This window comes from Elephas maximus, chromosome 5 (genome assembly GCF_024166365.1).
Source record: "Elephas maximus indicus isolate mEleMax1 chromosome 5, mEleMax1 primary haplotype, whole genome shotgun sequence".
NCBI classification, from domain to species: domain Eukaryota; kingdom Metazoa; phylum Chordata; class Mammalia; order Proboscidea; family Elephantidae; genus Elephas; species Elephas maximus.
Genome location: NC_064823.1, coordinates 166,273,985 through 166,288,275, shown reverse-complemented (window position 1 = coordinate 166,288,275; position 14,291 = coordinate 166,273,985). Strand labels below are relative to the sequence as shown.

Here is a 14,291-nt window from a genome sequence, read left to right as displayed (position 1 = left end):
CTTCCCACTTTTTTTATCCCCAAACCCTCCCCTCAGGCATGAGCAGACAGGTAGGGTGGAGGAAAAGGTACAGGACAACAGCAGAAGTTCCAGGACACGGGACTTTCACTGCCAAATGTGGACCATGCGGGCAAGGCCCAACACAAGCATTGTTTTGAAGCCTGCTCCTGGGCTGAGATGATCCCGGAAGTCACTAGCAGTCCCCTGTGACGTTGAGTAATCTTCTTACAGCCACACCCAGTGGCCAAAGCGCCTGGAGCATGACAGGATCTTCAGAGGCCATGCTGTAACTGACCTTGGGGTCTCATCCTGTTGTGTTACCCGATGGAAATAAGATGGATGCCACACCACCATTTGCAAGTGAAGCTGCAGCTGAGGTTCCCCCTGTTCCTGGCAGCCTGCCAAGCTGATTTCTAAGTGCAACTTGGCTACCATGCTCCCAGCCCTAACTGCAATTTGAGTTTGGCACCAAAATCGCGCACATGTGCAGGACCTGAAGAACTGTGGCCCGGAACTTGACCTTCACCTGAACTTTGCTGGAGAGGGAGGTGTTCTCTGGCACACAGCTGGACCCGACCTCATTTGCAAAGTGAAAGTTCCCTTTGTTTGCAAATGACTCAGCACCTGGATTTTGAAATACGGACCTGGGAGAGATTGAGGTGTGCGATTTGGGGCGTCAATCCTGCCTCTTAGGGACTGGAGGGCTTGAAAGCTCCAAGTTCCCCTGGGGCTGGGAGAGCTCAGTCTTTTGTCTGCTAGGCCTCACATTATTCCTTGTTTGCACAAACAATAGATCTCCACTTTCTGTTTCCCTTGCAGCTGATGGCATGGCATCTGTCTTATTTTCATTGGCTAATAAGACAGGACATCTGTATGTGAAAAAATAGTCCAAGAAGCTGGACTATATGAAGAAGAATGGGGCGTCAGGATTGGAGGAAGACTCATGAACAACCTGCGTTATGCAGATGACACAACCTTGCTTGCTGGAAGTGAAGAGGACTTGAAGCACTTACTGATGAAGATCAAGGACCACAGCCTTCAGTACAGATTGCACCTCAACATAAAGAAAACAAAAATCCTCACAACTGGACCAGTGAGCAACATCATGATAAATGGAGAAAAGATTGAAATTGTCAAGGATTTCATTTTACTTGGATCCACAATCAACAGCCACGGAAGCAGCAGTCTAGAAATCAAAAGACGCAATGCATCGGGCAAATCTGCTGCAAAGGACCTCTTTAATGTATTGAAAAGCAAAGATGTCACCTTGAAGACTAAGGTGCGCCTAACCCAAGCCATGGTATTTTCAACGGCATCATATGCCTGTGAAAGCTAAATAATGAATAAGGAAGACTGAAGAAGAATTGACGTCTTTGAATTGCGGTGTTGGCGAAGAATATTGAATATACTGTGGACTGCCAAAAGGACGAACAAATCTGTCTTAGAAGAAGTACACCCAGAGTGCTCCTTAGAAGCAAGGATGGCGAGACTGCGTCTTACATACTTTGGACATGCTGTCAGAAGGGATCAGTCCCTGGAGAAGGACATATCATGCTTGGCAGAGTACAGGATCAACAGAAAAGAGGAAGACCCTCAATGAGGTGGATTGATGCAGTGGCTGCAACAATGAGCTCGAGCATAACAATGATTGTAAGGATGGCACAGGACCGGGCAGTGTTTCGTTCTGTTGTGCATAGAGTCGCTATGAGTCGGAACCAACTCGACGGGACCTAAAAACAACAAATAGGATAAGAACCCTCGTTTGGTTACAGATTTTGGCGACTCCACCCAGACCTGTGGACTCTGCAACTTGGGTGGTGAGTATATGGACCCCTGAAACCCCTTAAGGCGTGCCCTGACCCCATTTGGTCCGTAAGGAGTTTTGGGTGGCCACCGTGATCCCTGCTCCGGGATGAGGTCCACCAGGTCTCCACCACAGCTGGGAACAGAAACTGGACAGATAATCCTCAAATTGAGGTAAATTGGTAATTGGAAATTTGAAAACCGGTTCAGATAAGGAAATTCGGAAATTGGTTAAGTGTGGTGCACTGGACCAGGTTGTTCCACTGGTCATCTGGGGGAGCAGTGCAGTCCCCCCCCACCACAGGCTAGGCAACAAAGAGGGTGGCAACAGCGCAGTCATAAGACCCAACTCCAAGGGTTGTAAAATGAGGGTAGTGGGTGTCGTGACCCCCGGTACCCATCCTCAGCCTAGCTGGGGTCACTTGCCCCATCCAAAACCATGGGTATCAGGTTGCTCTGCCATCAGTGACGGCCGGGGAGATTGAGGCAGGACTAAGACATCTCCAGGCCTGAGCCATAAGGAGGGATTGAAGCACTGCTAAGATTGTCCTCATCACTCCAGAAGTCTCCCCACCATAGGCCAATTCACCCAAGGTTAATTGGTAGTTGATAAAAGGTAGTTGATAGAGGGTATTTAAGTCCCTCAGAGGTTGCCCTGCCATTACAACAGTCTTTCTTTTGGAACACTGTTTTTCTCTTTCCCTTTCTCGCTATATCTGCTCTCTGACAGCAGAAAATGGGTAACTTACTTTATGGTCATTAAGTTTGGTTAGGTCCTGATTTGGGTTTTGGTTCAAGTTTTTGGTTTTGGTTAGGGTCCTGGTTTTAGTTTAGGAGACGTCCTTTTTGGACTGGTGCTCTTTGTCTGTCTGGTGGGCACTTCTCTGGGTTGGGAGGGTGCCCTTCTGGAGAATGCATTAGGAACTGGTGTTCTCCGTCTGTCTGTCTGTCTGTGTGTCTTCACGTGAATGTGTAGGTTTAAGAACAGGTATAATACTAAAAGCATTCAAAAGTGTTCAACCTTAAGGTGTACTTTAAAGGACTGGGATAAATAGTTGTGATCATGCGAGAAAGAGAAAGTCTACCGCGCTGCTGCCCAGGCTAGTGATGAACGGCTCTTACAATTCCAGCAGCATGTGGCTCTCTTCCCAAACCAGTGCCGGGGAGAAGAGGTGGAGAATGAACCAGGAAAGGCAGTTCAAATGTCCTGGGAATTTTGCTTTGCCATTGCCCCATACGAGGGAGGGGGACACACTATCAAGGGACAAATGTGGCCCTGGGTGCCAAAAAGCCAGAACAGAGTCAGCAGGGGGTCTAGTCGCCAGCCAGTATCCCCTCCATCAAACAACTCCAGCGGCGAATAGGGGCCAGGTTCCTTTTAGTACAGCAGACCTAATTAACTGGAAGAATAACACCCACGATGTTGAGAGAACACAAGGAAATCGTATGAACTGTTTACTGCCATCTTTAACTCTTTTGACCCCACTTGGGCAAACTGTCAATATCTCTTAAGCACCTTCCTCCCCCTGGAAGAGAGGTGGATGGTCCCAGACAAGGCTTGAGCGAAAGCCCAGAGGCGACCTGATGTTCAACCAACCGGAGATGCAGTCAATGACATTTTCCCCCTTTAGACCCCCGCTGGGACCACAATCGCACAGCAGGGTACAGATATCAGGACTGTCTTTTGGTGGGCCTTAGATGTGGAATGCCTAAGCTCTTAGATTGGAACAAGGTACATGAAATTAACCATTGTAAAGATGAGGATCCCATAGCCCTCCTTGAAAGAGTTTATAGAGCCGTTAGACAATATTTTTTTTAGGTTTTAGACAATATACCGATCAGGATCCAGAGGACCCATCAAATACTCACATGATCAGTAGTATTTTTATAAGACAGTGTGCCCTGGATATTGGGAACGAGCTTTGCAAAATAGAGGGAGAAGTAACTATGAATACTGAACTCCTGGTCGAGTTGGCATTTAAGGTCTATAACAACAGGGAAGACAAAAGCGGGAAGCGCCCGGTTGCCCCACCTGCGGAGACGACATGCAGATCCCAGTGAGGCCTGGGCCCAACCCCCACTGGGAGAGATCCACTGTGTATATTGTAAGCAGGAGGGCCACTGGAAGAGAGAGTGTCCTAAGAAAGAGCAAGCACTGAGTAACTCAATACCAAGCCTCTCTTGTCGATGATCCCAGCACACCAGCCCAATCTGTGGCCACTCCAGATCTGGCCACTTCTCTCCCCACTCTGTCCTGGGAGACTCTGTCCACGGTGACTGTATCTGGATGGTGGGCCTGGTCCATGCCAGCTGCCCAGACCCACATGATCAACCTTTAGCAGAGGCCAGCTTAGAGATCTTCATAGGCAGGAGTAGTTTTGTTGAGGGTGGCCAACAGAGAGTGAACTGTGCAGTTGTCAGCCACACTGAGGTCCTTGAGGCAAATGCTCTCCCAAATGGAACCTCGGCCCAAAAAGCCAAGCTGGTTGCAGTGATCCAGGCCTTGCGGCTGGCCAAGTCCAAGCGAGTGACCATTTATATAGATTCAGAGTATGTGTTGTCAGTTTTACGTGTATACGGGACTCTGTGGACACAAAGGGAGTTTTTTTTTTTTTAAATAATTTTTATTGTGCTTCAAGTGAAAGTTTACAAATCAAGTCAGTCTCTCACACAAAAACCCACACGCACCTTGCTACACACTCCCAATTACTCTCCCCCTAATGAGACAGTCTGCTCTCTCCCTCTACTCTCTCTTTTCGTATTCAAAGGGAGTTTTTTAATTAGGCCAGTAAAGAAATCAAACACAGCCAACAGATTTTACAACTCCTTGAGGCGGTGTCACTCCCTGTCACTCTGGCAGTGGTACACTGCAAAGGACGTTGAGAGGAAGCTACGGTGGTGCCCCAAGGCCACCAAAGGGCCGATTTACAGGCCAAGTGAGCGGCGAGAACTGTGACTCAGTAGTAATGACTGTACTAGCTAGCCACAAGCTACGGAAGACCTTTATGTGGACCATTCATGATAGTTGCAGAAATAGGGGCTGGGTAGGAAAGAAATGACTGATCTAGGCTTGGAGTAGTATAAGGGTAGAAAGGAAGAAGAATGAAGAGAAAATGGAAAGGGAAAAAAGGAAAAGAAAGAAGAAGAAGTAGAATAGCGAGAAGGAAAAGCAGGAAAAAGGAAGAAAGACTAAGGAAGGGAAAGAAAGGTGAACAGGAAGTAGGAAGGTAGGAAGAAAGGGAGGGATGGCTCCAGACTGGACTGTCATGGGTTTCCAGGAAAAACCTAAAAGTAAATATATGGATTTATTCTGCTACTGTATCAGGTTTTAGAGTCCTGTGAGCAGCTGGCTCTGCACAACCTGTCACTCTGTATGGTCTCTCTCAGCATTAAAGACTACTAGTTGCAAAAAAAAAAAAAAAAGGCAGCAAAAAGATCTTCTTGGCAGAATAAGAGGGGACTAATTAAGCACCAGAAATACATTCTGGAAGAAGATTGCAGGAAAAAGGTATACTGGACTATTGAAGTCCACCAGGTTAAACCTTGCGAGAAAGCCTAATTAACATGGGCTGGGTTACGGCCCTTCCCTTGGCTCTGTTCAGGACTGGGGTTGCACCTCAAACCAAGCTTAAGGTAAGCGTTTTTAAGCTTATGTATGGGCGTAACTTGTGGGGGGGCTTAACTACTCTGGGTCCTGAGAACACCTTGGAGGTTAGAGGCACGCACAAAGCTAGCTCGCTATTAAACAATAGCAGGGGTGCTTGACTCTCTTTACAGGTATACAACGTGATGGACTCTTCCACAACCTGAACTCTCTCTCCATGTCAAGACCTGGAGCACGACAGACCTGGTAGGAGAAAAAAACCCCTGGCATTGAAATTGAGATTGCCAAAAAGGAAGCGTGGATCCACCACTCTCGCATCTAGCTGGCTCCTACTCACAATATCAACCAACACACCCTGCAAAACAGTAAGAATTGGCAGGACAGTGACAATTGAGAAACTCAGGCTTGAGAGGATTTAAACTGATAGACAATTGTGCCAGTTGATTTTCATCCCCTGGTAATTGTGCAGGTTATGTTAGTCTTATTGATAATAGTTTTGTGGCTCTGTAAGAGCTGGCGCTTGTTTCCTGCTGAGCTTAATGACTAACCATCCACTACCTCTATTCATGGCTCTGTTTATGTTTACCACCTATATGCGACCTTATATCCTGCTTGTTTATTTCCTATGTCTCTGTGGGGGAGAGGCAGGGCCCCCAGAATGGCAAGATAATTATCTCATAAGCACCTGAAACGCTCTCCACTTAAAAGATCAGGGGGTCTGCTTCATTCCCCCTCCAGAACTGAAAACAATGTAGAAGCAATCCCAGTGATGTATTTTGTGTGATGAGAACTGAGGCACTGGAGAGGTTATTACTTATCCAAGATCACACAGCTGGCTAATGTACAGTGGAGGGAGGATTTGAACCCAAGTTTTTTTTTTTTTTAAGTCTAGCTTCTGATTTGGTGCTCTTAATTACGGTGCCAAACAGTGACAGTGGCTTTTGAAAAAGATAGGTGCCAGAGGCTTTTCGGAGACAGAAATTGTCAGGCTTTGGTGACTGATTGGACCAATAGATGACAGAGAAGCAGAAAAAGTGGAACTTGGATATTTGTCACTGAGATAGGGTGTTAGATGGAGACGCAAAAGGGTTATGTGGCTAGGGGGTGAGAATATGATTAGTTCAAGATTAGACATTTTAATATTGACTAGCGGATATATAAAACCCAGTGCCATCGAGTCGATCCCGACTCATAGCGACCCTATAGGACAGAGTAGAACTGCCCCATAGAGTTTCCAAGGAGCGCCTGGCAGATCCGAACTGCTGACCCTTTGGTTAGCAGCCGTAGCACTTAACCACTATGCCACCAGGGTTTCCTTAGGATATATAAGAGGAGGTAAATAGCAGACAGTAAGATTTTTATGTCTGAAATTCAGGAGAGAGATATGTTCTAGAAATGTGGATTTGAAAATAATAAGCAAAATTGGTAATTATAGTCAAGGTAGTAGAGCTTATCCAGGGGAGGTATAGTAAGAGAGCTAAGAAAGGAACCTGCACACACCAGTATATTTACAGGATAACAGAGTTTGAAAGAGTTCCATCTATTGCACCTTTAAGGAAGTCAGGAAGCCCAGGAGTATGGGGCTCTTAAAGAAACCATGAGATGAGTCTGAGATGACCATCACATCTTGCAAAAAGACTTACCAGGAAGCTAAGTGGCTACACAAGTTCAACCGAGGCCCATCTTCACAAGATGCCTTGCATATAGTAAAGGCAGCAATCCCAAGCGAAACATGGTTTCTTTCCCTGCTAAGACCCTTGGTCATGGTCAGTTTGCTACTTATATTCGGATCTTGTTTGTTTAATCTTTTAGTAAAGTTTGTATCTTCCGGGCTTCAGAAGTTCCACCTGCAGGTGATGCTATGATGGAGATATCACCCCGTCTCCCCCGAGCAGTTTCCAGCTGGAGTCCAGTTCCATGCCAACACCCCTAGCCAGCGGGAAGAAGCTACAGAAGATGAGACCTTTGGCCCTAAACCCCTTTTAAGATTAAAAGGAGGGATTGAAGCCACAGGCAAGGCTTCCCCTGTTGTGCCACAGTTTCCCCCCTCTCTTGCAGCCCGCCAAGCAGAGGTTTCTAACTAAGGCGCCCAACCGTGCTTCAGGCCCTAACCGCGGTTTGAATTTGGTGCCCAAATCCTGCACATGTGCAAACCAAGATCTCAGCGCATGGGCAGGACCTGAAGAGTCATGGCCCTGAACTTGACCCCAGACCTGAACTTCGCCAGAGAGAAAGATGTTCTCCAGCACACAGCTGCACCTGAGGTCATTTGCAAAGCGAAAGTTCCCTTCCTTTGTAAATGAGTCAGCACCTGGATCTCCAAATACGGAAATGGGGTGGGTGTTGGATTTTGGGCATGAATCCCACCCCCCAGGAACTGGAGGGCACAAAAATCTCCAAGCCCCTCTAGGGCTGGGAGCATGTGGTCTTTGGGCTGCTAGGCCCCACTTTGGTCCTTGTTTGTGCAAAAAATAAACTTCCACTTTCTGTTTCCGTTGCAACTGGTGGTGTGGCGTTTCGTCTTATTTCGATCGGCTAATAAGACATAAAAAAAAAAAAATTTTTTTTTTTTTTTTTTTTTTAATAAGACAGGACAAGAGCCCTTGTTCGGTTACACAAGGGAAACGTAAAGTGGAAATTTATTGTTTGCACAAACAAGGAGCAATGTGGGGCCTAGCAGCTGAAAGGCCACAGGCTCCCCACCCCAAGGGAGCAGGGAGCTGTTATGTCTTCAAGTCTCCAGGGGGCAGGGATCCGCGCCTCAAATTTGAAACCTCCATCCCTCCCATGCCCATATTTGGAGATCTGGGTGCTGAGTCACGTTGCTGAGGAAGGGACCTTTCCCTTTGCAAATGGGCTCGGACACCCGTGGGTGTGCTGCAAAACATCTTCCTCTGCTGTATGCTCAGGTCCAGGGTCAGGTTGAGGACTCGCTCTTCAGGTCCCGCCCCTAAGCGAAGATTCCGATTCGCGCATGCGCAGGGTTCTGGCTCCAAATTCAAAGGGCAGTTGGTGGCTGCAGCCTGCTAGGGAGGCTGGCGAGACAGAGCGCAGGTCAGAAGCAGCAGCCTGTGAGGCTCGGAGCAAACCACGGTTTGGGACCTCGGCGGGTTCTGGCCAAATCTTGGTTAGGGCATGTGGCTTGGCGAGCTGCGAACATAAAGGGGGCTGCCGCGGGGGAGTGAGGGGAGCCTCGGTGGAGGCTTCAGTGCCTGCCTTCTGTGCTGGTTCCTCTGCGTCTGTCCGCCAAAAGCCCTTTAGGGGCTCCACCCGGCCCCCATCCGCCAGTTCGCCCGACCAGTCTCAGCCTCCTTTCTCCTGGCCTCACCTCTGAGCGCTGTGCTAGCTTGGGCTCTGGCCTTGCGCCTGCCCACCCCTCCCATCAGGGCCACTCCCCATCCTCTGATCCTTCACCCGGGCCACGGCCTCCCGGAGTGTCCCTGGTCCGCCTGCATGGCAGGAAGTCATCTAAGGACTCTGGGATTTTGTTTGTCCACCTGAACAGTGGGTCGGTAACACTTGAGTCACCAGGCTAACGGAGGAATAAGTGCGGTCATCTGTGTGAAAGCGCCTAGCTCGGGGCAGAGAATTCACGAAGTGTCCCAACAAGCTGTCACACAGACAACAGCCAAAAACCACGCGGTGGGCGGAGCTGGGGACGAGACGCGCCAGGAACGCGGCCCCGACCTCCCGGCAGCCTCACGGCCAGCAGAGCCCGCCCACTTCGTTCGTATTTCCGGCGCGCCGCCGGACGTGACGACACGCTGGGAGCCGGCGGCTTCTGCTCTGAGGGGGCTCTGCGGCACCGGGAGCTGCTCCGGTTCGTCGATACCGAGCCAGCGACCCGGGCTCGGCGGGTCAGCACGATGCGGCTGGGCGCGGGGACCTTCGCCGCCTGCTGCGTAGCGATCGAGGTGCTCGGGGTCGCCATCTTCCTTCGGGGATTCTTCCCCGCTCCGGTTCGCTCCTCGTCCACGACGGAGCATCGAGCAGAAAGCCCAGCGCCGGAACCCTCGGCGGGTACGGCCTCACCTCCCTGGAGAACGTTTCCTCCAGGGGCTCCCAGTCACTCCCTCGGGGTGGGGTGGCGTTGCTCCTTGCAGGGGTCCTTCTGCTTGGCCTGCTGTTCCCTTGTGGTCCGCACGCCCAGGAACCCTCCTCTTACCGCTCCACGCTCTTTGGATATAGATATTCTTCCAAATTTCCCCCACTACAGAAACCATCACTACTGCTCCCACCTTATCCTCTCCCGGACCACCACAACGCCCCCACCTTAGCCTTTCCCGGACCACCACAGGGTCCCCCACCTTACCCTCTCCCGGACCACCACAGGGCCCCCCGCCTTACCCTCCTCGCCGACCATCACAGGGCCCTCACCTTACCCTCCTCGCCGACCACCACAGGGCCACCACCTTACCCTCCTCCCCGACCACCACAACGCCCCCACCTTACCCTCCTCCCCGATCACCACCGGGCTCCCACCTTATCCTCCTCCCCGATCACCACAGGGCTCCCACCATACCCTCCTCCCTGACCACTATGATGCCCCCACCTTACCCTCTCCCTGACCACCACAGGGCTCCCACCTTACCCTGCTCCCCTACCACCACAGGGCCCCTACCTTTCCTTACCGTCCTGCCTGACCACCACAACGCCCCCACCTTACCCTCCTCCCCGATCACCACAGGGCTCCCACCTTATCCTCCTCCCCGATCACCACAGGGCTCCCACCTTACCCTCCTCCCCAACCACCACAACACCCCCACCTTACCCTCTCCCTGACCACCACAGGGCCCCCACCTTTCCTTATCCTCCTCCCCTACCACCACAGGGCCCCCACCTTACCCTCCTCCCTGACCACCATAGGGCCCCTACCTTACCCTCCTCCCTCACCACCACAGGGCCCCCACCTTACCCTCCTCCCCGACCACCACGGGGCTCCCACCTTTCCTTACCCTCCTCCCCACCCCCCGACCACCACAGGACCCCCACCTTACCCTCCTCCTCGATCACCACAGGGCCCCCACCTTACCCTTCTCCCCGATCACCACTGGGCTCCCACCTTACCCCCTCCCCGATCACCACAGGGCCCCCACCTTTCCTTACTCTTTTCCCCGATCACCACAGGGCTCCCACTTTTCCTTACCCTCCTCCCTGTTTACTGCAGGGCCCCTACCTTTCCTTACCCTCCTCCCTGATCTCAACAGGGCCACCACCTTTCCCCAGCATTACTTATCTAATGGAAACCATGGCGGCATAGTGTTTGAGTGCTGCGGCTACTAACCAAAGGGCCAGCGTTTTGAATCCGCCAAGTGCTCCTTGGAAACTCTATGGGGGCAGTTCTGCTCTGTCCTAAAGGGTCGCTATGAGTCAGAATCCACTTGACGGCAGTGCAGTGGGTTTCATTTTTTTTGGTTTTTACTCATCTAATAACCACCTACTCACCCCCCCCCCCCCCCCCCCCCCGCTTCTCCTGAGTAACTTTTGAGTCACTCCTGTTTTTTGGAGTCCTTTTGGCCCAATAGGATACAACAGGTAAGCTTCCTGCTAACCTCCTTGGAGTTTCTTCTGTGACATTTCTACCAGGACCCTTTTCTTTCCAGTGTTAAGGCCCCCCCTCTTTAGGCCCCTTGGTAGCCTTTACCTGCCTAGCAATACACACTTGGTAGAGGCTCTCCCTTTCCAGGCCAGGTTTGTACAGTACCATCCACTGACTGTGTGAACAGTCTGTGAACACTTGCCCATTGTCTGCCTGCAGTGCTGTGTTTTAGGTCTAGCCCACTAAATGCCACATTCCAAGACCTTAATGTCGGAATGCCATGTCCCAGTATTTCACATCGTGTGAAAGCTTCTGATTTCATCTCATCCCCACACCTATTCCTTGATTGATTCCTTTTTGTCCCTGGAACCTCAAGGTGGGACTACTATTCTTTAGTTCTCCTCTAGCTAGACATTTCACTACTGCTGGGGCTTGGGTGGAAATCCTGGTGGCGTAGTGGTTAAGAGCTATGGCTGCTATCCAGAACATCAGCAGTTTGAATCCACTGAGTGCTCCTTGGAAACCCCATGGGGCAGTTTCACTCTGTCTTACAGAGTTGCTGTGAGTCGGAATTGACTCCACGGCAATGGATTGGGGCTTGGGTGAGGACATGGAGAATGACAGGTGTGTGCTGGAGAAGTAGCAGGAGCTGGATTCTGAAGGTCCTTGAATGTTAAATAGAGTCTAAAATTCAACTTTTGTTTTTTCTTCTTTCAAACACGTTTTAGGAGCCAGTTCCAACTGGACTAAGCTCCCACCACCTCTCTTCGGTAAAGTTGTCATTATGCTGATAGACGCCTTGAGGGACGATTTTGTGTTTGGGTCAAAGGGTGTGAAATTCATGCCCTACGTGACTTATCTTGTGGAAAGAGGAGCATCTCACAGTTTTGTGGCTGAAGCAAAACCACCTACAGTTACTATGCCTCGAATCAAGGTAAACCGTTTGGCTTCATGGTTCTGTAAATTTTGGCATTTTTGGAGGTTTAGAGGAGCTGTCTGTAAACTTTCATTCAAAATTCAGGTTTGACTAAATGAGCTTTACTTTGGTGCTGTCAGCTTTGCTGAGGCAACAGAATGCTGACAAAGCCTCAGAAACAGGATAGGGGTGAGACCTGTGAATTACACCCCTTATCAGGTTGCCAGAAACCCTCATGGTATAGTGCTTAAGTGCTCTGGCTGCTAACCAAAAGGCTGGCAGTTCAGATCCACCAGGCGCTCCTTGGAAACTCTGTGGCAGCTCTGCTCTGCCCTGTAGGGTCGTTATGAGTCGGAATCGACTCCACGGCAACGGGTTTGGTTTTTATCACGTCACTAGAGCATGTGCTTTAGGAGAGGCATGAAGGTTGTGAGATAATATTTAGAGCCAGGTTTCCAGGCCAACCCAAGAGGTACCATCCTCCTTGGTGACCTGCTGACCTCCATGGGTCAGTTAGAACCCTAGGTTTACATGCAGAAGGACCCTTTAAGGTTATCAAGTCTAATCCCTTGATTTTACAGATGAGGAAACAAACTCAGAGAAGTTAAATGGCATGTCCCAAACTATGTATGATGAGCAAACTGGTACTCTCTGGCCTTGGCAATTGTTGCTGCTGCTTCTGTATAAGGTTTCAGGTGTTCAGCTTAGTGATAGTGGATAGTGTATCACCCAAGAGATTCACTGGTAAAGAAAAAAGTAAAGCTTTATTGACGGTTTTAAGAACTGTTTACTGAGCAGCTGCTGTGTGCTTATATTTTAGTGGATGTACAGTTTAGTGGATGTACAGTTGGGAACCCCCATGTGTCTGTCAGTTTGTCGTACTGTGGGGGGTGTGTGATGCTGGAAGCTGTGCCACCAGTATTCAGATACCAGCAGGGTCACCCCTGGAGGACAGGTTTCAGCTGAGCTTCCAGACTAAGACAGACTAGGAAGAAGGACCCGGCAGTCTACTTCTGAAAAGCATTAGCCAGTGAAAACCTTATGAATAGCAGCAGAACATCATCTGATATAGTGCTGGAGGATGAGCCCCCCAGGGTGGAAGGCACTCAAAAGATGACTGGGGAAGAGCTGCCTCCTCAAAGTAAAGTCGACCTTAATGACATGGATGGAGTAAAGCTTTCGGGACCTTCATTTGCTGATGTGGCACGACTCAAAATGGGAAGAAACAGCTGCAAACATCCATTAGTAACAGGAACCTGGAATGTATGAAGTATGAATCTAGGAGAATTGGAAATCGTCAGAAATGAAATGGAACACATAAATGTCGATATCCTAGGCATTAGTGAGCTGAAATGGACTGGTGTTGGCCATTTTGAATCGGACAATCATATAGTCTACTATGCTGGGAATGACAACTCGAAGAGGAGGAATGGTGTTGCATTCATCGTGAAAAAGAACGTTTCAAGGTCTATCCTTAAGTACAACGCTGTCAGTGATAGGATAATATCCATACTCCTACAAGGAAGACCAGTTAATACGACTGTTATCCAGATTTACACACCAACCACTAAGGCCAAAGATGAAGAAATTGAAGATTTTTCCCAGCTTCTGCAGTCTGAAATTGATTGAACGTGCAATCAGGATGCATTGATAATTACTGGTGATTGGAATGTGAAAGTTGGAAACAAAGAAGGGCAGGTAGTTGGAAAATATGGCCTTGGTGATAGAAACAATGCAGGAGATCGAATGATAGAATTTTGCAAGATCAACGACTTCTTCATTGCAAATACCTTCTTTCACCAACATAATCGGTGACTGTACACATGGACCTTGCCAGATGGAACACACAGAAAGGAAATTGACTACATCTGTGGAAAGAGACGGTGGAAAAGCTCAATATCATCAGTCAGAACAAGGCCAGGGGCCGACTGTGGAACAGACCATCAATTGCTCATATGCAAGTTCAAGCTGAAACTGAAGAACATCAGAGAAAGTCCACGAGAGCCAAAATATGACCTTAAGTATGTCCCACCTGAATTTAGAGCCCGTCTGAAGAACAGATTTGATGCATTGAACACTAGTGACCAAAGACCAGACGAGTTGTGGAATGACATCAAGGACATCATCCATGAAGAAAGCAAGAGGTCCCTGAAAAGACAGGAAAGAAAGAAAGGACCAAGACGGATGTCAGAGAAGACTCTGAAACTTGGTCTTGAGCATCGAGCAGCTAAAGCAAAAGGAAGAATTGATGAAGTAAAAGAACTGAACAGAAGGGCCTCTTGAGAAGACAAAGTAAAGTATTATAATGACATGTGCAAAGAGCTGGAGATGGAAAACCAAAAGGGAAGAACACGCTCGGCATTTCTCAAGCTGAAAGAACTGAAGAAAAAATTCGAGCCTCAAGTTGCAATAGTGAAGGATTCCATGAG

General features: G+C 49.3%; 1 protein-coding gene across 9 annotated transcripts in view; it reads left to right on the top strand.

Moving 5' to 3' along the window:
* The first annotated feature begins 9,160 nt into the window (after positions 1 to 9,160).
* The window catches only part of PIGG (phosphatidylinositol glycan anchor biosynthesis class G), a 65,303-nt gene continuing 60,172 nt past the window's right edge, over positions 9,161 to 14,291 (top strand). For 8 of the 9 annotated variants that reach the window (XR_007517741.1, XM_049886818.1, XM_049886817.1 and 5 more), the window contains exons 1-2: positions 9,161 to 9,427; positions 11,675 to 11,880. Coding sequence is in view for 7 of the 9 variants with exons in the window: in XM_049886818.1 (XP_049742775.1) it covers positions 9,274 to 9,427; positions 11,675 to 11,880 (360 nt within the window). In the remaining 2 variants the exon portion in view is untranslated. The remainder of the gene's footprint in view (positions 9,428 to 11,674; positions 11,881 to 14,291) is intronic. The other variant, XM_049886821.1, reaches the window with a different exon arrangement.